The following is a 22,407-nucleotide window of genomic DNA, read 5'->3' on the forward strand; positions in this document are numbered from 1 at the left end:
TTGAAAATGGGTTGTTCAAAACCAAAATCAGATTTGAAATCAGATTAGATCATGTAATGCAATCTTAGTTTGTGGTGTTCAGAACATTTGAGTAGGATTGGGATAACTTTGATCCCCCCCAAAAAATCGGGTCCATTCTAGATCCCAGCAGTTGGGTGGATTCAGGATGGATTTCAGGAACAAAATGTGCTTTAAATTAAATTCTAACTGGTCAAATAACATTTATCAGGCAGTAGATAGCCATGTGTTAATTTTTTTCCAACTGATTTTCAAACCATGCAGTTGAAATGATAATTAAACCCCAACAATGCCATTAACTCGAACATTTAACCCTTCAACTGAAATCCATCACTCCCACATCTCTTGAGTAGCTTCCTTAACGTTTCTACCACCAAAATACACCATTGTACCCAAATAGATTAAATTAATTAAAGCATGACCAGAGGACATTGGATGAATTTTTATTGCATTCATGATTTTAAGCATTGGGCTAAGTCATACAGTAAGCGCTGTAATTTAGTCATTTAAAACCTTGACATGAATCCTGTGAAATATTCAAACTCTAGCAAATCTTGTTGTAGAAACCATGCATTAGGAATGAAGCAATTACACCATGGCATTATGGAGACTTTTTGAAAAAGAGGCAAAGGGTTCCTTTGATAATGAGCATGTGAATCAAAGCAGATACTTTTTTTTCCCCCACATGAGCAATCCAATCCATCCCATTCCTATGATTCAAACAAAGAGAGCACAGTACTGGAGTGGTTAGCGCATCTGCAAACAGTTCTCAGGTTTGGGGTTCGAATCTCCACTTCGGCCTTCCTAAGTGGAGTTAGCATGTTCTCCTCTGGCTTCCTCCCACATTCCAAAAACGTGCATGGTAGGTTCATTGAAGACTAAATTGTCCATACGTAAGTGTGAATGTGAGTGCGAATATTGGTTTGTTTATCTGTGGCCTATGACCAGTCAAGGGTGGGACAGGCTCCAGCATACTGGTGACCCTAATAAGGACAAGATATAGAGTAGAAAATGGCTGGCTGGATGGATTTAAACAAAGCAGAAGTAAAGCTAGGAAGATAGAATACCATGCCAATGTCAAAAGTCTGTGTTTGAATTTCACTATTTCAGTTTTTCAAACTCTGGGTGTGAACGCGTTTGTTTAGTCAACCGCGTGTTTCATGAGGTAAGGAAGGTACGGTCAATATTGTGACAATCAAATTAGATTGCATATTTAAATAATCTGTAAAATATTGTGTTGTACTACATAATTTCGGACTACATTACTGTGTAATATTCCCACATTAACCACAATGATGCATTAAATTGAGGAACAAAAGTAGTAACAAAGTGGTATCATAAGTGGTCTCTTCTATTGATATATTTTTCACTTGTCGTCTTTCTCTTCTAGGTTTTATGGTAGATTTCTTTTTAACCCAGAAGTAGCTTTGACAAGAATTGAAACGCTGCAAACAAGCCTATTAGATCTCCGTTCTGAACGGTATGTTGACTTGCTTCATTTGCTTCTCGTAGTCCTCGTCGAACTCTGCTGACTGCTCAAGGGTAAAATGATTTTTCCAATCACCGACTTCTCCTGTCAAAGAAGAAGAAGAACAGATGCGCCACTTTTTATGCTGACATGCACCTTGAAAAACATTTCACGCCCTGTAAAGTGAAAATAAAGTGTGACGTGTTGGTAACAAGTCTGCTAAATAATTTAAAACAATTGCCAGACGGTCTTTAAAGCTTCAGAGGAACAATTTTTAACTCATTCACTGCCAGCCTTCCCAGTTAACATGGATATTTGACTTTAAAAGCCATCAATGGCAGTGAATGTGTTTTAAAGGCACAAAATAGATTAAGTTGCACATTTTTAAACTGATTAATTAACATTTGTTAGAATGTTGCATGATAGAAAAAGGTTCCCCGCCCTTGTTTGACAGCATCAAAAATGACTAATTTTGAAAATAGGACAGAGGAGAATGCAGTGACTACCAAAACCTCTAGGGGCCACTGCTGTACTATAACAACGTTTGACTCATGCATTGAATGACCTTTTCTCATGAAGTCCGAGATGGACTGATCGAAAACATTCTTGGGAATGAAGGTGTAGTTGGCCATTGGGTTCTCCTTCATTGCTTTGAAGCTCGTCAGCTCCACAATGCGGCCGATGACGTCATCAGAGAGGGACAAGTCCAGGTACCTCATGATGCGTTCCACTTCACGTCTGGGATTCTGCATGGAAAAAAGAAACGGAGGGATGTAGGCAAAAACCTCTGGAGTTCATTGCAAACTAAATTATCACAAAGACATGGCTAAACAATACAAATTTGCATCAGATCCAGATTATATACTAATTTGTACTTCGGAGGTGCAACGATTAATCAACTAATCGATTGTTAAATTAATCGATAATGATTTTTGATAATAGATTCGACCTTATTTAACTTAAAACTGTCCAAATACTCAGAATTTCAGTCTCTCAACAGTAAATATTAATAATTATATTTATTACAATAATAAAGCACACTGATTATCTTTGTGACTCATCAAAATAGACATTTGCAAACTTCTTTTATTTTGGAAAACAATGAGCAACATTTGTGCCTATTTTCTGACCTGTTACCCACCAAACCAGAAACGGAATCATAATCATTTTGTTTGTGCATTTTCTGCACTGTCAATTTGAAGTAATTTCCTGTTTTTTAATAAAGGGATGGAAATTGTAAGTTTTGTTTTGTAAATCCACAGTTTATCGATGAAACAATAAAATAATTGACAGATTAATTGATTATTAAAATAAGAGTTGCTTGCAGCCCTAGTATACTGTATATGAGTTTAATTCGTTCTGTCAGCAAGCTTGTAAATCAAATCCATTTTCACCATTGAAATAAATTGAAATGGCATAAATCCCTTTCAAACCACCAAAATCATATTTGGCTACTTTTTGAATAAAGAACAATAGTAATGTTTTTTTTTTTTTTTTTTTTTTTTTAAATAGACTACAAGATAATCTCAAAACGTAAACTGGTTTTATGTTTAATTCCTGTACGTACTGTAGTATCCATGTGTTTGATGTGTGCCTTTAAGGGGCGTGGCCTAGTGAGTGACGTCAGGAGCTGCAGTCGAGTTGGACTCATTTTCTGCATGTGAGCGTCTGTTGTGAGAGTTGTGGCCGACAGCAGTTGAGAATGCATCGGCGCCTGTGGCTCTCCTTGCCCACACGTGAGGGCATTACAGTACCTTAATTGCGCCTTTTTTTTTTCACTTCATTCCAGCGGTGGCGTATCTGATCGCAACACACACACACAAAAGTCAACCATTCGACAGCTCTAACTCATAAAACGTGCAAGTCGAGGCACTTATAAGTCAAGGTACCACTGTATTATATATAGAATACATTCCCCACATCTTGACAGTTCAAAATAACTGAACACCACGGGAGGGATAATACATAAATCTCTACCTCTTTCATGTCTTCATAGAAGATGTAAAGGATGTTCCTCTTCTCTCGTTCCTCCCAATAACCTTTCACGTGATCGTACCAGGAGCCCCACGACACTGCAGAGCACATTTAGTGCACGTGAAATTAACCAATTACACTTACATGGTCTGAAATGTTTTCTTATGATGTGTCAGATGTGTTTTTGTTCCTTTATCTATGCAAAGTGTGACAAACGTAAATCAATTCTCTTCCACTAGATGGCAGAAGGTCCAAATAACCTGTTACAATTCATTCAACAAAATAAAAGGTTTTTGTTCAAGTAAACAGGCCCAGATTTCACGCTGAGTACATTTGTGAGTGAATTGTGAGGTCATTGTTATTTCAGGATATACTGTCCATGATACCTTTTATGATATTTTTGTTTGGGGGTGTGCTGTGAGATTTTTCTAATGTAAAATATGTGCCTTGTCTCAATAACGGTTGAAAAAGATGTACTACACAATACTTAATTCCAGCAATCTACTAGTACAAAACACCATGAGGTGACAGTACCATTCTTCAACCCTTCTCCATTATGTCTGTTGAGCATCCTAAAATGGTAAATAGTTGCACTTTATTTTAGTTGTATTCAGGGTTTATCATACATTGGTGACTTCCTCTTTACATTTGTACAACAGTTACAATCCATTTTCAGTAAATTCTGAGATTTGTCTCTAAACACATTATACATGTTTGAAGACAATTGCAAATGTGCAAAGACAGAACTATGTAGCTGTGGAGATATACTGTAGCGTTAAATTGTTATTCATCATTTCATGTTTGGGCTAAAATGGGACCCAGTGACAAACTTGGGGTCTGGCATGAGTCCACCCTCCACCACTAAATATAAACTCAAGTGCCTTCCTTTGTATCAGCAGTTACCTGGTGCAATTCCGACGTGCAGTTAGCTTGCTAACTAGGCCTACACCCCGAAAATGCATCTTCCCTTCAGGTAGCTTTAGAGCACCTCATTGTAGGCCTTGAGTGCATGCATGTCACAGAGAGAAAGGCAGAAGAGCAATGAGGTGGAGAAAAAAAAAAGGTCAGACGTGAGCTGGGACTTCCACTGACGTGTCCACTTTAGAGCGCCTCGTTGTCGCGGTGTAAAAAAACAACAACCACAGTAGGATATATTCCATCCACCAGAGGCTATAAATGGTTATTATATGTTGGCAGCTCAAATATGTAGGGATGTGTAGACATAAGAAACATGCTAGACGAAGTAGTATCCATTTCATAATCATAACAGCTCCCCAAATCCTTTTATAGGGCTCTTGATTTAATTTTTGCTATTCTTATTCTTTTCTTGGTCCACATGACACGGATCCACTTACACTCTCCTCGCATGAACTTGTGGATGTAGCCCTCCCAAGGTCCAGGCTCAGGTTGGGTCAAATTCATGCGATCAAAATGGTAGTAACTCACCATGTTGTCCTTAGCATTGCGCGCTACGTAGATGGTCTGTACACATGATACAATATTTAATGAGAGCTCATTATTAGTATGTTTTAATCGTGTATTGTAATCCCTCGGTGCATGTGTCAACTTACTTTGCACTTGTTTTCCCAAAATCCAGTCGGAACCAGCTGAATTGGCAGATGTGTCTTAATGATTCTCGGGGGAGCCATTTTATTCAGGAGCTCAAGACCTGAGGATTTACATTCATCCATTAAGGATAAAATATTATACTGTACTGTACGCGTAGACCTTTTCACCATGACGTCACACAAACTGTGAATCCAGATTGCATTACTCTACTATGACTCCACTCGCCTTCTTCTCTACTGCTGCAGTCTGAATGTGTGAAGTGCGAGTCGGCAAGATGCTACAGCGAGTGAGGAAATTTGCTTGTAAGGGAGACGGAATGCCGGCCGTAATTTCCATTTCAACAGGTAAATTGATTTAAAAAATAGACGTGGAAATTAAGACATGGCTAACATGATCATTGAGGGAGTGGCTGACGAATGGACTTTTCTGTTCCTCAGATTAATGGCACAGATGTGGGCTGATGAGAAATTACATTTTAGCACTTTCTCACGAGCCTATCGCTCCTGCGCAATATTTAATCCTATTTCTCACGATCTCATCTTTCGCTTGTCATGTAAGAATTTGCCAGTCCGGTTTCTCCAGTGACGTGAGAAGCGCAAGAGACCCAAGTGCGGCTGGCCAGTATTAGTGTAACAGATTCCCTTCCCAACAAGGCTACTCCGTTTGTTCGCAGTGAGTTTAAACTGGAAATTGCAAAAACAAGCCGTCTATTGATGTGCAAAATGTTTGTCTTGCAAACAAACCATTCGCAGGGAAATGATGTTCACCTCCTATTAGTATTGATTGTAGCTTGCAGTGATGTACTGCATCATACTGAGAGCTGTTTATAATAGGTCATCAAACTTTTTCTCAGGAGGGGTCATTTTTAGTACGGCCATACAACATTTGTTTAAAAATATGAATGATTTGGTTGTTAGGATCGCGTGGCACGGTGACAGACCTGTTCAAATTCTCTCGCTCTCGATTTGACAACTCGGTTTTTGCAGTTTTTGTAAGTATCATTAATTCCCTTGCCCATGGCTCGCCAATTGACAATGAAGCGTCGTTGCAAAATTGCCACCTGCCAAGAAGTATTTCTATCCCCGACTGCAATTCAGCGCCAGTTTAAGCAGCTTTATGGCCGTCACAATGCTCCAACCCAAAGCACAATTATTTCAGCTTCAGCATCATAATCTTCCGCTTGGAGCCTTTGAACAACCGGTAAAGAATAAAGCTTGATGGATCTTTTGTTGATGCAGAGTTCCAGTGCAGCCCTCCGGATAGACTTTCCCTAGCTTTGAACGAACGCCTGCTCTGGAAGTTTTGTGGTTTCTCTTCAGATCCTGTTTGGAGAAACGTCCCATGGAAAGTGTACTGTAAATTGTTGTATACAACCTTTCAATTTCACCTTGGTTTTTGCAGATGTACCTAATAAAGTTTCCAGTGAATTTAGAACAGATTGCAGCAACACGTCCACAAATGTATGTACAGAACACACCTGAGGGGATACGTGGTGGGCTCCAGATCTCCAGGAAAGGACTACGGAGCAGCGTGGGGGCTCGTCTGCAAGCCACGGCATCCCCGTTGTGAAGAAGCAGATCAACTATCTCCTGAGTCCATGTTGTCCCTAAACCCCCAAAATTAAAGAACACAATGAATGACATCATCCCGTAATCCGAATGTGGTGAGAAGCAGTGCATTTTGTCGGACCTGCTTTGGGGTAGGTGGCAATGAGGAGGTCCGAGCTGTCAGGACAGAAAGCTGAGATGGCGTCAAAGTTAATGGCGATGAGGCTCATGAGAGGAATCCCTTTAACTGGGATGAGAGGGAAGCGAGAGATGGAGGTGCTGGCCTCCTGGATGGCAGCACTGTAGGACAACTCGTTGTCCTCTGACATGGCTGGAGTCAAAACGTTTTACTGGACAGAAAGAAGAAAAAAAAAAAAAAGTCTTCAAAATTGCTGCAGAAAATCCAGTATGTTGGTTGAGTCTGAAGTCCTGGTCTCCTCTTTTGTCAAATATTTGCCAGGGTCTTGACTTTATCGACCACAAATCCCACCCGAGCTGGAACTCCTCGTCTCTGTCGAATATCCCTTTCCTATCCTATCCGGTCCGCTAACATCTGGACTTTACTTCTGCGACCTCACGTGGGTTTGCTTTACAGCCTCTCCGACACGTGAGTAAAAAAAACCCGCAGTGGGCTGTCCCGACAGGACTTTGCCGTAAACAGAGTGAAGAGAAGCCCTCAGCTGTACTGTAAGATCCCTCCTCCTGATACTTTTATCAACCATTTCCTGTGTAGCGTGAGGAAAGGACAAGGATGGTCTTGTGATAGTTCCACAGCCAAAGAGAACAATGGTCACTGGCGCAATTCTACAACTGAAATGGAAGTGTCAGTGGATTCATGAGCAATGCATTTGAATCAGAGAAAGAACATGTGCTTTCCTCCCACACCTTTGACTGCAAGTTTGGACCCAGGGTCAAGTCAAGCCATCTCTTTTTACCCACGGTTCGCCGTCCTCGGTCTCAATGTGTGGCTAAATAATGGTAAATAGTGATTAGAACCTGGTTATCATTGTTTAGTATGGTCACGCAATCAACACCGTTTGCAGAATACATACAGTGAGCATGTTCAGCCTGGAGCAACTTTAGAAATGTGATTGCTCAACATCCTGTCAATAACTGAAACCATGTTGATACTGAAAACAAGCTCAAAAGATTTGACCACAAAGCACTGTCCTTTAAAAAATGGAATGAGATGGTGAACTTGTACATAACTCTGTGTTATGAAAAGCATTTGACCATGCAGCCACACCCCACTCTTGTATTTAGAGCAGATGGGAGAGAGAGAATGCTGTATTTTGTCACACAAGGTTCAGACACCGTGGTTAAGGAATCATCGACCTAAAACGAATGGCCTAAAAGTGAGGGAAAATGTTTTTTATCACAAATTACTGTAAATCAATTTAGAATAAATCCTTAAACAATTTATATGTATATTTACAGCACTACCAATGACAATGAAACAATTACACTTGTCGCTTGAAGAAATCCAAATACAAGCAACTTTAATTTTGTTTATAATGTGACAAAGGAATATTAATTTACATTTGGTGAAATATACAATGTAATTTAAAAACATTTTGTTTAGTTTTACAGTATTGAACTGGAGTGTAAATGTATAGCTTGACGCAAGCACACGTTAACACTTTTTTTTTTTTCCCAAACTGCACGACGGGGAGTACAGAATAGTAGACTTCAGTATGTATACGACATACTGGTAACGGGTATTGCAGTATCAGCGTCAGTACAAGCAAAAACAAATTAAAAACATTTAAAAAACGAGGGAAACTATTTTGTGTGCAGTAATGTAATGTGTATATAATATACAAATATTCATTAGCTCTTTCGGTTTTACGGAAATATACATTATTGTTGTAACCGGAAGTTGCTGTTTCAACTTCCTTTGGCAACAAGCCTCACAACCGCTCGTGTGTGTGTGTACAGCATGTAGCATCTTTAGCTAGCTCGAAACACGTATTTATGATGTCACCTTGGTTTACTTTGGCGTTAAGTTCAAAAATAAACGAAAACTAGCTCACGCTGCTAAATCAATGGCCAGCTAGAGCCGTGTTGCTTGGTTTACTTTGGCGTTACGTTCAAAAATAAACGAAAAATAGCTCAAGCTGCTAAATCAATGGCCAGCTAGAACCGTGTTGCTATTCGCACCATGTTTGTTGTGTGAGGAGATGAACAGCTGCCAGTGGGGCCGTTTACTTCTCGCCTTCGTCGTCTTAGCGGTTGAGTGTTTGACGCAAGCGGGGACGACTGCAACTCTGACAGATGAGCAACCTGTCAGCTCAGCGACCCCTTCTCCGGGGGTCACCGACGGACTGAAGTCCACCAGCCCCCTCCCTGCCACGAATGACTCCATAAATGTTCGCGGTGAAAGCGGGACCCCCTTTGCAGACAACCAAACTTCGACGGCTGCTACTGCCGTAAGTCCGATAAATGGGCAACCTGTCAGTTCAGCAACCACTTCTTCTGGGGTGACCGACGGAGTGAATTCGACCATTCCCCTTCCTGGCACCAATAATTCCGTAAATGTTACAGGCGGAAGCACTGGGACTCCTTTTGAAGACACCCCGATTGTGGGACTCCCTGAGGGTAATTTGCAACTTGATTTCAATGTATGTGTAGATTCTCACGGATTCAATTAGATTCAACTTTATTGTCATTACAAATGTCACAAGTACAAGGGAACAAAATGCAGATTGGGTCTAAAAAGTGCATAAGCAGTAATTGGCAGAGGTGGCGAAAGTACTCACGCAAGTACAGATAATCGATAACGTAAAATTAAAAGACTTGAAAAGGAGAATTATTGATTTAACTCGAGTTGAATTTAGTCAAAACTGAAGTATAGACTGAGATGTACTTAAGTATGGAACTAAAAACTTTTTTTTCTTCCCTCTGTCAATTACAAATGGTACCTAATTGATAACTAATGGCACAACGGAAAAAAAATACATCTCTCCACACAAAATAGTTTCACTGGTTTATTAACTTAGATTGTACTTGTAATGATAAGTAAATCATGTTACATGTCGTATGATAAAACAAGTGTTTCCATAGTTTTGCTAATGTGAACTGACAAACAATAAATTCTAAATTAGCTCATTATAGTGACTGAAAAAATATTAGTGATATGCTGTACTTGGACTTGGGACTCATAAAAGGGTTACGATACTGCGACACCCGGTTACCCACAATGCTTCATCTCCGATAGCTTAATGCTAAACACATGAAAAATTCCATGGATGGGCTAACACATTGCATTGATCTTGCAGTGTAAACCTCTAACTGATATTCAAACAGAAATGGCGCAGCAACATATATAGACAGATATAACAAATGCACACACATGTATTTTTTCAACTTTATGAATAATGAGTTATATTAGTTAAGCTCAATCGCTACTCTCTTTTTTGGGCCTTTTCATCTAATCTACGTCTTGTTTGTGCAATGTAGTTAATTCCTTAGAGAACCCTTCACTTGTTGATCCTTGTCAATGCCAGGCTTGGGAACTCATACTGAACATGTAATCAGGAGTAACAAAAGGTTTGTGTGTTGTTATCCAGCGTGTGTCTGCGATTTAACTCCCGATTTCTGCAACATTGGCTGCTGTTGTGACATTGCTGATTGCGGCGTTGCTGACCTGAGTACTGTTTTCAAAGGATGTCCTCAGAAAGCCACGTAAGAACGTGTCATCAGTGCTTGTAAAAGACCATATTTTTGACATTGTTTAGATGACTAGACTTTTCTTTTTTTTTTTTTTTGTGCTTTGCAGGTCAGGAGTCTGCATTGAGAAATGGCTGATGTTCCGCGCCAACGTGGATTCTTCTTTAGTCAGTGTGACCGAATCTTTGTTTTGTGTTCAATCTGCAGGTAAATGGACGCAAGTACATTTCAACAAAGCACTACACAGTTGTGCCTTAAGATAAGAGTTTCATTTGTTCCCTGACCATTTTCGCAACTCAGAACACTCTTATCTCAAAACATCTCTCCCCACTGAAATTCATGGAAATGCCATTAATCTGTTCCAACCTAACACAAAAAAAAATTACACTTTTGTAATGTATGTTTTAATTAGAAAAATGTTACTCATAGCATTGTACATTATAAAAAAATTAAACTAATGGCATAATAAAAATAGTATGTAAAGAAGTTAACAGTTTTTGCCACATTTTTTTGCTTGAATTCAATGGACATTGTACTGATCCTTCTGGAGTGTGAGCCTTGGCCACCTAGCGGCAGTATAATACAGACATGGATTTGCATGGAGACGGTCCCGCCTCAGTAAGCCGCAGTAATATTGCTCGTTCTTCGCAGAGGATAAAGAATATATGCCTAGGGATATTGTTACGTTATGTTTTCAACATTATTTTTTATTGCTATTGTGACAGTAACTTGAAAATGACATGGGCAATTATGCTATTAGGTTAACCATACCAATTACATACACCAATTAATTTTACCAAGCAGATGATGATGTAAATAAATTTATTCTACACAACAGCAGTTATTCTCAAAATATGGTATGCGAGCTCAGTCTAGTGGCACACGAAACAGTCACTGTCCAAGTGCAGTAAACGTGTATTTAACTTTTTAATGTGCAGACTGTCAAATCGGTTTTATCACAAGGATATGACCAACACAGTTTTAATGTTGTTTTTGTATTTTTTTTTCTCCCAACAGCTGAGCATTTGGAGGTCCCCACTGTTCCACTTCAACTTCCAGTTTTAGGAGACTCTTATCACTTCTCATCACCTCAACCAATAAGCGTCGGCCACAGCAGACATTTTTATCGGGTAACAAAAAAAACATTTGCGACGTTTGATGATGTCGAAGACCATGTTCCCATACGTTTGTAATTTATGCAATTATTCAACTTGTTTTTCCTTCCTTTGCAATGATAAAATCAATTTCTAGGCGGATGATGTCATCCAGACGGTTTTCACCAAATCATCTGTGCGAGGTCTCCTTCGTCAGCCGTCTCCAGGAGCGGCTGGTGCTTTCTGTCTTAGTCGCAACCCCGCACGTAAGCTGAGATCACATACAGTAAAAACTCCACAAATGCAAGTCGAGAGAGAGCTTTTCAAAGTTTTCTCCAATCACCTTCTTTCTATGAACAAAAGGATGTCATGACATTTAAATTTCTTGGATCTGCTGTGGTTTTATGTAGGATGAAAGACACACTGGTTGTGTAGTGATTTCATTTTTACATGCGTTGTACCTTCGTTTTACAACCACCATCAACACTTGGTTTCCTCTGCTTGCAGGCTTCTTAAGGTCACAGTCTCTGTCTTGTACCCGCATGGTAAATCCTCAGTCGTGCACTAAAGACCCAAATCTCAGCGCTCTCTCCTACTTCACGGAACTGAGTCTGATTAAAGTAAGCAAGTTTGCTCACGTTTTATAAAAACAAAAAAAAACACTTCCCCTCAAGTTAACACAAATGTTATTACAGATTCCAAAACCTGCAGAAGAACAAGTGTCTGACCTTTTGGTGAGAACACATTTACCCCTGTATCCTGCTGGTTTAAAAGAAGCTACTGTGTAAATAAGTAAAATTCACTTTTTTTTATTTGTTACAGATCCCAGTCTCCCCACTTTCTGACTGGCCTGCACCCAGTGAGGAAACAAATCTTTGTGTTAACGTGGCGAAAAAGGTGAGACGTTTTCGAAGTGACGAGTTGAAGCGCAAAAGCTGGCAAGCGCAATTTAGACAAAAATAGATCCATGCCTACTAGCAGCGGACTGCCTACCACGGCAACAGTCGATCTTGCATTTCTCAAACCACCAAAACACTCGCAGGAAAACTCATTTGAAATGGTTTTATTTTGGAAATCGACAAGCGCCATACGCATTTTACTGCAGCGAGCGTCATCTCCATTGAAGTCAATGGCAAGTTCATACATATTTATGACCTCGTCACGTACATCCTCCAACATCTCTGCGCCCGTTATTTCTCGTTAACTCGTAACACTTAAATACGTTTTTACTTGTGCCTACTCTTTCTTTTGAATGTGTACAACTTTATTTTTAGTTTAGTTTAATCTTGTATTTTTGTTCGTCTTTCTACGTCACTTTCACACGTTCGAAATAAAGAATTCAATCAAAATTATTTCCTTGCCGTTTTATGGTTTGTGGTGAAATGACATCAAATACCTACTTGAAAGACTTTCAATAACAGTTTGATATTTTGGAAGCAAACATTTTTACACTCATTTTATTCCATTCACAAAAAAAGTGAAGATGTCGCCTTTTGCGTTTGAAGTCTTTCCGTCCAAACATGGTGTTATGTCACATGACAGCCACGAGTTAATTTGTTCCATCTGTTTTGAACCTTTTCCAGGTGGAGTTTGTCATAGTGTACACAGACAGAGGAGAGCTGGCAAGTGCGACAGTGAATGTTGTTCTAGAGGATGTGAAAATGAACCAGTTGTTGCAACAGGTGCACTCGATCCAATATAAGGTTTTAATATTGTTATTAATAATATAAGGCATGGGATTTATCACAAAGCAGATTATTTGAGTGCTTCCGTCTTCTTTAGCTGGGGACATCTCGCCCGTCTCCAATGCCGACGATTCCCTCAGTTGGACTGCGGGTGGGATCCAGTGTCCTTGGTGGCTTTAACGGAGAAGTGAAACCCGTATCCTTGCGGCCATGTTGTGAACCTCCTTCAGAGCTGGTTACGTTTTGTAGTTTTGCCAGTCACGCGGCACAGATCCTTGATAACATACCAGGTGACCATAATGGGGTTGCCGCAAGCTAGCGAGTGCTCCTCTGACCCCGCCACGCGGACGAACATCCTCTTCACACACAACAGAATCACAGGCTGCAGGTTTAGGTAAGCCAAAATTGCCCACAAGAAGCAACACCAAGGTCTTTCCTGCTTTGCATTTCTTTAACGCGGGGGTTCTCAAACAGGAGTCCCCGGAAATTGCTAGAAAATGCATGCATACTTATGGGGACCAGCGCACCAAAAAAACAAGTGCGTCACTTGGCACTGTTTTAGCAACGCCCCCCGAAAGAATCTGGAAAACAAATGGTGAAAAAACTGTTTAACGCTATATCTCCACAATTCAGTACTACATAGTTCTCAGTCTTTGCACGTTTTCAGCAGTTATCTTCAAACATGTGCAATTTATTTAGAAAAACATCCCTGAAGTCACTTTACAGTGTCTTGAACGTATTTGTGTGTTCCAAGTTCTCCTTCCAGGAACTGCGCTGAGCTGCGTTCCCAGATTGATAGCATCTTGCAGGGAGCCGCTGTTCCTGACGTGATTGCCACGAGCTCGGGTTCCCAACCCGACTGGGCGACAGTCCTCAAGCAGGAGTGTCCTGTCAGCTCGGAGGTACCAGTCGCCTGTAAAAAGTGGATGAACTGATAGGATTATCTAAAACCTAACCTGTGACCGCTAACAAAATATTATCGTTTCTGACAAGTTCATCACTATAATCTTGGAGGATCTAACCGATTGGTTTCCCCTCTTAGGAAACATGTGACTCGGGCTGTACCCTCCCACACTTGCTCTCCGTGCAAGTGCTGTGGGCTCGTATGGGCCTCCTCGACCTCCCTCAGAGTTACATCCTGGGGGTTAAATACCTCTTCCGCTGTCAAAAGTTTCAGGTAGGCCAGTACCCTCTTTGCTAGGGTTGCGAAACTCCAGCAATTTTATTTATTTATTTTTTTTAATTGAAGCGGTTCAATTTGTTTGTTGTAACTTACAAAATAAACATAAATTTGGTCTCCCCCCCCCCCCCCCCACTCTAAATCTGATAATACACATACCTGTATTGAAGTACTCAAAAATGTCTTTTTTTCGTCATTGTTTTATTCATCTGAAACTCGTGAGTAACAGCAGTGATTTATTTTATTTTTTTTAATAATAAAGAACATGTGTGAAATATAATCACATGGCATTGCTGTTAATGGAATGTTGACACTGAGCACATTACAATGATTCAACATTTTGTTTTATTTCAAAAATATCCCCCAAAAATTATTTTAGGCAACAGTACTGCCCCAACTTCTACCCACCGCAATCATAGTTGAAATATCACGATCATCATCATCATTAGGGGTGTCCCGATCCGATCTTTGCGATTGGAAATCATTCCGATGTCAGCAAAAAAACAAGTACTATATCAGACTGGATCCAAAATCTCAGATTTGACCACTGTTACACAAGCAGTTCTATCCAGCAGTGCCCGGACGACATGCGTGTTCACAACAGGATGCTCAGGCGCTAACATAGTAACAACTACTAAGACTGAATCTTGCTTTCTTATAGTCCTTTATTGACCCTCCAGTTGAAATTAATTCTAATACAATACAATCGGATAAATGTACTGGACACTTTGCTTAATTAAAAAAAAAAAAAACAACTATCATTTATACATGTTATTTCCAGATGATGCAAATAGCAACAATTCTGAGGAATGGCCCATATCTTTATGCTTAGATATGTTTCCATTAAATGACCCTCACCTCACATAGAAAGTTTCCAATTTGAATATAGTTCCAAAATGTCCCATCTTAACTTCCCATGGCAATTTGCCGTCAATGTTCTATCCCCTTTGCAACCCTGCTGTTAACCACCCAAACAATGCTTCCATTCTGAAAATAAACCCTCTGTTGTGTCTTTCAGTGCCCTTTGTCGTCAACCATCGCTCTCACCACCGAGGTCGCATTTGCCGACATGACGGTTTACCCCAAAACTGTGCTGGAGACTGGGTCACCTTGAGGACGCGCTCTGCTTGACTGGCGTCTTCACCAGAGGCACTGCTGAGCTGGACAGACTCATTCTTATTACAGTTAAGGTCACTTACAGTTCAACGTTGCTTACAGCCAGTTTCCCAACAGGATTAGAATTCTTCACCAGGGAACTGGATCGTAGATGGTTTGGTTATTGAAAGTTTGAGGAAGGCATCGCTTTATTTGTCCAAGAAATTCGATACACACATTGGCTGAGGGTGCACTCGTGCAAGACTGCACTAAAGGAAAAAGGGGGTTCTCATCTGTAACTTGAATCCTTTCCCCTCAGAATAAAATAAAACTTATTTTTGTAATTTTTTAGTAACAGCATGTGGGTTGAAGGTGTATTTTTTTTTGTATTCAGCTTCTCCTGCCGGACTGGCTAGTTGCTGTGCGTCCTTTTCTCCTTTCTCCCCGAGTGGCGGACGTAGTTGAGAAGGTGGACAATTGCAGCCGGAGTTATTCCTTGCAAACGTGTAGCAGCGCCCAGCTGGAGGGACACAATGAGCTTTTTTAATGTATGCCATAACTCGTTGACGTAGTTTTTATTTATTTATTTTTTTAATACCACCCCAAAATAAAAATGTATATGTTGAAACCCGTTTATTGTGGAGGACATGTTGTTGACCCACCAGCAATCGGTGAAAATTCGCAATATTGTGAGTCCATATATTTAAAAAAATAATTTTATAGTGGTACCTTGACTTACGAGTTTAATTTGTCCCGTGACCACATTTGTAACTCAAATCATATATATATATATATGTGTGTATATGTATGTATATATGTGTGTGTGTGTATATATAATATATATATTATATATATATATTATATATATATTATATTTATATATATATAATATATAATATATATATATATTATATATATATATATGTGTGTGTGTGTGTAAATGTATGTGTATATATATATGTGTGTGTGTGTATATGTATGTATATATATGTGTGTATATATATATGTGTGTGTGTGTGTATATATATATATATATATATATATATATATATATATATATGATTTCAAGCTTCAATTCAGTGGATATCTGCTTCTTCTCAACACTCCCTTTCTAAGGACAATTTACATTTGGCAATCTACCTGCACATAAAAACACAACAGATACCTGTACAGGTGCATCTCAATAAAGTAGAATACTGTAGGAGAGTTCATTTATTGCAGCATTGCAATTCTGAACGAGAAACTCATAAATGATACAGATTCATTCAACACAACAAAACACTTTTCGCAAGGTCATTTCCGGATTGGGGTTTTCGTTAGCTGGAAGATAAAATCTGAAAATATACTCCATAGTGAATCTTTATAATGATTTTTTTTAATTGAACTACTTGAAGTGGCCTTATTGTAATTTATTGCGATGCACCTGTACTTACTTTGTGGTAGCCGTGAAATGGTTGCCAGATGTTGTGAAGTTCACTGTCGTCATCTAGCGGCGGAGTGTCTTTAGCTCGCTCATAGGTCAAATTGTTGCTCACAACACAAAGCAAAAAAAAAAATCGACTGAACGACTGCTCGTAACTCAATAAACCTGGAAGTCGGGGTACTCGTAACCAAATGTAGCACTGTGTATTTTTCACCCCGCCCACATTTATCAAAACACGCTTTTTAACCTTTTTGCAAACATTCAATCACAAAAGCAATTTACAAGCATAAAATGTCTAGAAAATGCTGTCCAGTATTGATAAGTGTTGTATGTGGTGAATACCCCTAGATGGAAGTAATATGGAGCTCCATGTTATGTATAGAGGGAAATGAAATAACAGCCATGTAAAAACGCACACTTCCACGATATATTGAAGATTTCGGCACAAACACAAAACCAATACAATATAGCAGGGCTGCATGCGGTAGGTGAACCGCAATATAGCAGGAAACACGCTAAAGATAACATATACTATGTAGAACGGTGCATTTGGACTCACCGTGCTGGGTCGCATTCTGTCCAAAATCTCCCGGACCTCCTGTGACAGAGAAACCGGCAGAGACAAATAGTCCAAGTCCTGTGGAAGAGACATGCTCTCCTCTTTTTGAATTCTCTCGATCTCCTTCTGCTGGAGGACGCAGTGAGGCCTGTACACAGCTGCACAGCACATGAGACACAAAAGAAGAACATCCATCAATTACATTACAACTACATTTTTCATAATGTTTGTAAATAATAGGCACCAGAGCAGAAAGTGACTGACTTGGAATGAAAATGATTTTGTAAGTAGTTATACATCACCTTCTATCTTCAGCCTTTGGGAGAATTCTGTGTACGGTGAAAGGCATTCTGGGAAGACTGAGGCCACCACTTCAAAGGACACGTCGTCGTATTGCAGCATCTCCAAACCACTGAACGAGAAACCAGATACCCAAAGACTTAAAACCTGACCACGGAGGCACTTTTATGGGATTATCACTAGACAAGTCCAACGGCTTGAAACTTGCGTCAAATTGGCGGGCTTCGTCTCGCTGATGGGCACGCCTGGCAGTTTACGTCTCCAGTTTGTGGCAGACAGAGAGACTTCGTGGAGAGCTGCAAGCGCATCCTGGAGACTGTCCCTCACTCTCACAGTCTGCTGGTAGCGCAGGGAGGACACGCATCCCACTTCCTCAAAGCCTGAAAAGATGTTCGTTTGGGTTTGTGGAGGGGAAGTCGGGAACGTATCCCCAGCAATGGAGGGGGTTTACTATAATCTATAGAGAGGCTCCGCATCGCTGTTTACCTTTCAGGGTAAGTCGCAGGTCAGCATTGTCCGGCCTCAGAGACGTTCGAAACTCGGCCCGACTTGTGAACATCCGGTAAGGCTCCGTCACACCTCGAGCCACTAGGTCATCAATCAGAACTCCGATGTAGCTCTCGGTCCGAGACAGCGCCACTGTGGGCATAGAGAGCGCCGTGCGGGCTGCGTTGACCCCCGCCCACAAGCCCTGTAGAGCAAAGTGCAGAGGCAGGAGGAAGTCCCGTAAGAGCAAATTCGAAGCTTTATACTATGGCTTAATTTTTGCCTTCAGGGATTCATGGCATTTGAATTCACTCCAATAGGGGAAAATTGATTTGACATCGTAAACGTATTACAAATCAATTTTCCCCATTAAAGTGAATGGAAAACCCGATATGATGTGGTCACAGGACAAATTAAACTCGCAGGTCAAGGTACCGCTGTATTTTTTTTTTTTAAGACCTCGTAAAATGCAGCTGCGGCACCTGTGCAGCAGCCTCCTCATACCCCGTGGTCCCGTTAATCTGCCCAGCCAGGAAGAGACCTTGGGTGCTTTTCACCTGCAGTGCAGGGCTCAGCTGAGTGGGGCACACAAAGTCGTACTGCACGCCATAGCCTAACACCCAAAAAAAAAAAAAAAAACATTAAAAAAAATGTTTTTAACGGTGCCTGGTTTAGGTCGCACGTACCGGGTGTGTGGATTTCAGCTCTGTGTAAGGCTGGGATCTCTCTGATGAGGCGCAGCTGCATGTCAGCGGGCATGGTCATGGACAGACCCTGCGGGTACACCAGGTCAGAGGTCAGCCCCTCAGGCTCCAGCCACACCTGATGCTGCCGACCCGGAAAGCGAAGTACTCGGGCTTCAATTGACGGGCAGTACCTGAATATAGACAAGGGCCTCTTTTTTAGGAATTTGAGCAGAGATTCCCAAATGTGTCTGGTATACATAACTTTTAGTTATCTTTTGTTTTTCTTAATTTTTTAAAAACTTGCTCTACTTAGTTTAATGTGAGCAAACGGCCATTGAGAGGCTAACAAAACGAGAATTGTCACAGTAGTTAGAACTGTAATCAAAACAGTGCAGCAACACACATGGACAATATAACAATAGTCACAGGCATATATTATCCTCTGAGAAAAACGACAAATATTACTGCAGCTTATTGAGCAGCTGTGACAGTCTTCTTCATTTGTCTCCATGACTGTATTATACTGCCCCCGGTGGCCAAGTGGCAACACCAGGAGCGGCCAGGAAGAAATGATTCTCAAAACTATTTAATTATTTACACTTCAATGATTTAGGTCATGACTGTGTTTTTATAAAGTACAATACTACAGACTGCAATTTTTTTTTCGTATTAAAAAAACATGTTACAAAATTTCTGTATGGGATTAAATGCGTTCAAAAAATTGAAATAAAAAAAGTGCTCATACTATAGTCACAGGAGTGCATATTGAGCAGTATATATATGGGTAATATGACATTAACTGAACTGACAATATGGCCATGTTCACTCTGTGTGTGTGTGCGCGTGTACCTGGGGCCCTTCGTGTCCTGCTGTATGTGACAGTTGAGATGAAGACTCTCCTTCACCACTTTATCCACACCAGGTGTGGTATAGGTCAAGTAGCACGGTAGCTGTTCCTCAGCCTGTTAAAACACTCGTTGAAATTAAAAGCGTCGGTGTACTATACTCGCTGCATTCAAATGTGCTCCAAGGTACCTTGCAGTGTGTGTGGCTATTGAGGAAGCTGAAGGGACTCGGATGACTATCAGATGGGTGTAGCGTAGCTTCGTGAAAGTCCACCGAAGCCTTCAGTATTCTGGGAGGCGTACCCGTCCTGAGTCGGCCCATCTTCAGCCCCAGGCGCTCCCTCAGCGAGTGGGACATTCCGGCGCCGGACGGGGCGTCTCCGATCCGTCCCCCTGGGGATGTGTTCTGACCCATGAAGAGGGAGCCCGATAGGAAAGTACCGGTGGTAAGAACCACGGAGCGGGCCGAGATCGAGAGGCTTGCGCCTGCTGCCGTGAGAGGACAAAAAAAATTTTTTTTTGAAAACAAAACCGTTTTTAAAGATTGACTATAAATGCAGTGTACTAAAAAGTTAAATACAACTGAACTGTACTTAGTAAGTACACTTCAATGGCCATGTTCTATTTAGCCAGTGATGGGAGGGAGCCCGTGGGTGGGCTTTTTTGCTGCCCACCCAAACGTATTCCAGTGACTCTGTGGCGTCCGGGCTCTTCCGGGTTTGATTCTGTTAAAAGAAGCTCCTCCACTGATCCCTCCAGCACCGTCAGTCTGGGAGTGGACAGCAGCTCGGACTGCAAGCAGAAAACACAACACAGAAAAAGGCCAATGCCGATACGTGTCAAAATGTCGAATGTCTGCACCGATAATCGTTCGTAATAATAATACGTTTACAAAGTGGAGTTTGGATTGACTCATCAAAACAATTTTGTATTTTTTTTTCGCCTTCACCTGAATGAATTGGCGGTAGCGTTGGCGGTCCAGCTGAGCCCGTGGCCCCCACACAGCGGGACCTTTCCTGCGATTCAAGATGGAAAAATGGATGCCGGCCCAGTCTCCCGCTCGCCCGCACACGCCGTCCAAAGCATCCACCTCCTTCACCAGGTGACCCTTCCCTACTCCGCCCAGAGAGGGGTTGCACGACAAGGAACCTGGAAGGAACGTGATGGGAGGAGAACCACACCGCTTGGACCATGAGCAAGAACTTGGAGGTCAAAGCTCGCTCTCTTACCGATGGTTTGTACTTTCTGCGTGACCAGCAGCGTCTGTGCACCCACTCGGGATGCCGCCGCCGCCGCCTCGGTGCCCGCGTGACCCCCGCCCACCACGATGACGTCATACTGCTGTCTGGTAAAATGACTGGCGCGTCTGGAGACCAGTAAAAGGAAGCTCTCCAAGGGGGGGAGCTTCTTTGTCAACATGGACAACGCTAACCTGGGGAGTCGGGAGATATACAGACCCAAAAAAAACAAAAAAACATTCACACTGAAATTGTCTTTGCAATGTGTAAGAAAGACAGAGTTCATGCAAACTCCACGCATGCTGAGATTCGAACCTGAAACCTCTAACAATGAGCCAGATGTGCTTAACCACTTTAGGTAGGGTAAAATCACACATTTAAAACATACTCTCCAAAACAATTGACTAATATTGGATAAACTCACTACTACTGGATTTAAAATATGTATGAAATGTTCTAGTTTAATTTTCACTCCTAAATGACTGAAATATCGCCACCCCCTTTAGTCTAACAAAGAATAAAATAGCACATTAGATTTTCAGATAACGTACATGTGGCTTGATGTTTGTGAGAAAACACAATAGAAACGTCTTGTTTAACTAGTAGGCTGTGCAATTGTGTAACTCGTTTAAAAGAAGCTAACAAACGCCTTTGACTTCTGTTAGGAACGAACGCATTGGAACATTGCAGATATTACAACCCCCTAAAAGTGACTACTTTGAATTACTTACAGTTTCTGTAGCAAATTACAGATGATGTTTCTGGTTTCAGGCTGATGTTGTTGTTTTTTAAAGGGGTAACAAAGTACTTGATAAGGCAACGTTTTCGGAAACACTAGGAAATATTGGCTGAGGCGGCGGCCATGTTGTGTGGGGCTTACAGTCATAATGCATGCACTAAAGACGCACGCACAAATTTGTTGGACACAAAATGTTACATTAGTGTAAGCTATACATGTACTCACCGAAACATAAAATGGAAACATCATTTGTCGGCACATTTGCGAACCTTAATACACTTTTAAACTGATTAAAGCACATTGGCAAACCTTAATACAGTTATAAACTGATTGGATAGAGCACGTAAATTACATTTAAAAAAACTTTTAAAAAACAGACGTTGTTAATGTGGTTTTAAAATTTTCATTTGTTCTTTTTTTAAATGGACATTTCTCATTGACCCCTAAACTTTTGAACAGTTATGTATATGTATACATATGTGTGCGGAGCTTATGTGTTTTGTGTAGTATAAGGTGAAATGTAGTAGTTGAAGTGACCTTTCCAACGAGACTCAGCATTTTGCCAGTTTTGGCAAATCTTGTCGCGTTGCTATTTTGCAATATAAAGTTTATACTTTTCTTTACAGGGTCTGTACTTTTTTTGTAACTTTTGTAAACTTTAGTAAAATAACTAAATCAGTACTTATACTTTTTTTTTTTTTTAACACAAAGATCTATTCTTCTACTTAGCTGCACTTTGTCCCTTGTGTGAAAAGAATCAATCGTAGAACAATTCGATTCAATCAATCCCTCCTTCAACGTGCGCGCTCACGCTCAACGGCTGGCAGAAGAT

The 22,407-nt window shown here is 40.8% G+C and overlaps 3 protein-coding genes across 11 annotated transcripts; 1 reads left to right on the top strand and 2 right to left on the bottom strand.

The window, feature by feature from the left end:
- Positions 1-445: 445 nt before the first annotated feature.
- Positions 446-8,876, bottom strand: sult1st6 (sulfotransferase family 1, cytosolic sulfotransferase 6). Of its 5 annotated transcripts, none has more exons than XM_061757348.1 (7): positions 8,737-8,876; positions 6,719-6,926; positions 6,507-6,635; positions 5,032-5,129; positions 4,816-4,942; positions 3,464-3,558; positions 446-2,232 (listed from the first exon to the last, which is right to left on the bottom strand). In XM_061757348.1, the coding sequence occupies exons 2-7, from the start codon at positions 6,903-6,905 to the stop codon at positions 1,894-1,896; spliced, it is 975 nt and encodes a 324-aa protein (XP_061613332.1). In that variant the 5' UTR covers positions 6,906-6,926; positions 8,737-8,876; the 3' UTR covers positions 446-1,893. The 5 variants fall into 5 exon arrangements, with proteins under 5 accessions (XP_061613332.1, XP_061613333.1, XP_061613331.1 ...); XM_061757349.1 differs by lacking the exon at positions 8,737-8,876 and having other exon boundaries at positions 446-1,591; positions 2,052-2,232; positions 6,719-7,199; XM_061757347.1 differs by lacking the exon at positions 8,737-8,876 and having other exon boundaries at positions 6,719-7,201.
- Positions 8,452-15,933, top strand: LOC133469782 (tectonic-3-like). Of its 4 annotated transcripts, XR_009785786.1 has the most exons (15): positions 8,454-9,174; positions 10,146-10,260; positions 10,355-10,452; positions 11,263-11,375; positions 11,497-11,605; positions 11,847-11,959; positions 12,035-12,073; positions 12,162-12,236; positions 12,923-13,042; positions 13,122-13,220; positions 13,315-13,418; positions 13,779-13,926; positions 14,067-14,201; positions 15,223-15,388; positions 15,694-15,933. XR_009785786.1 is itself a non-coding variant. In XM_061757301.1 (14 exons), the coding sequence occupies exons 1-14, from the start codon at positions 8,757-8,759 to the stop codon at positions 15,316-15,318; spliced, it is 1,782 nt and encodes a 593-aa protein (XP_061613285.1). In that variant the 5' UTR covers positions 8,454-8,756; the 3' UTR covers positions 15,319-15,933. The 4 variants fall into 4 exon arrangements, 3 of the variants coding, with proteins under 3 accessions (XP_061613287.1, XP_061613286.1, XP_061613285.1); XM_061757301.1 differs by having other exon boundaries at positions 15,223-15,933; XM_061757303.1 differs by lacking the exons at positions 14,067-14,201; positions 15,223-15,388; positions 15,694-15,933 and adding an exon at positions 13,499-13,619 and having other exon boundaries at positions 8,452-9,174; positions 13,779-13,916.
- mto1 (mitochondrial tRNA translation optimization 1) lies at positions 14,536-22,407 on the bottom strand. 2 transcript variants are annotated; one of them, XM_061757284.1, is made up of 13 exons: positions 21,568-22,407; positions 20,828-21,030; positions 20,548-20,747; positions 20,273-20,390; positions 19,789-20,087; positions 19,603-19,715; positions 18,754-18,944; positions 18,550-18,680; positions 18,068-18,272; positions 17,790-17,961; positions 17,584-17,693; positions 17,282-17,439; positions 14,536-15,819 (listed from the first exon to the last, which is right to left on the bottom strand). In XM_061757284.1, the coding sequence occupies exons 1-13, from the start codon at positions 21,834-21,836 to the stop codon at positions 15,712-15,714; spliced, it is 2,277 nt and encodes a 758-aa protein (XP_061613268.1). In that variant the 5' UTR covers positions 21,837-22,407; the 3' UTR covers positions 14,536-15,711. The 2 variants fall into 2 exon arrangements, with proteins under 2 accessions (XP_061613268.1, XP_061613269.1); XM_061757285.1 differs by having other exon boundaries at positions 20,828-22,407.

The sequence above is a fragment of the Phyllopteryx taeniolatus genome, chromosome 19 (assembly GCF_024500385.1).
Source record: "Phyllopteryx taeniolatus isolate TA_2022b chromosome 19, UOR_Ptae_1.2, whole genome shotgun sequence".
Classification (NCBI taxonomy): domain Eukaryota; kingdom Metazoa; phylum Chordata; class Actinopteri; order Syngnathiformes; family Syngnathidae; genus Phyllopteryx; species Phyllopteryx taeniolatus.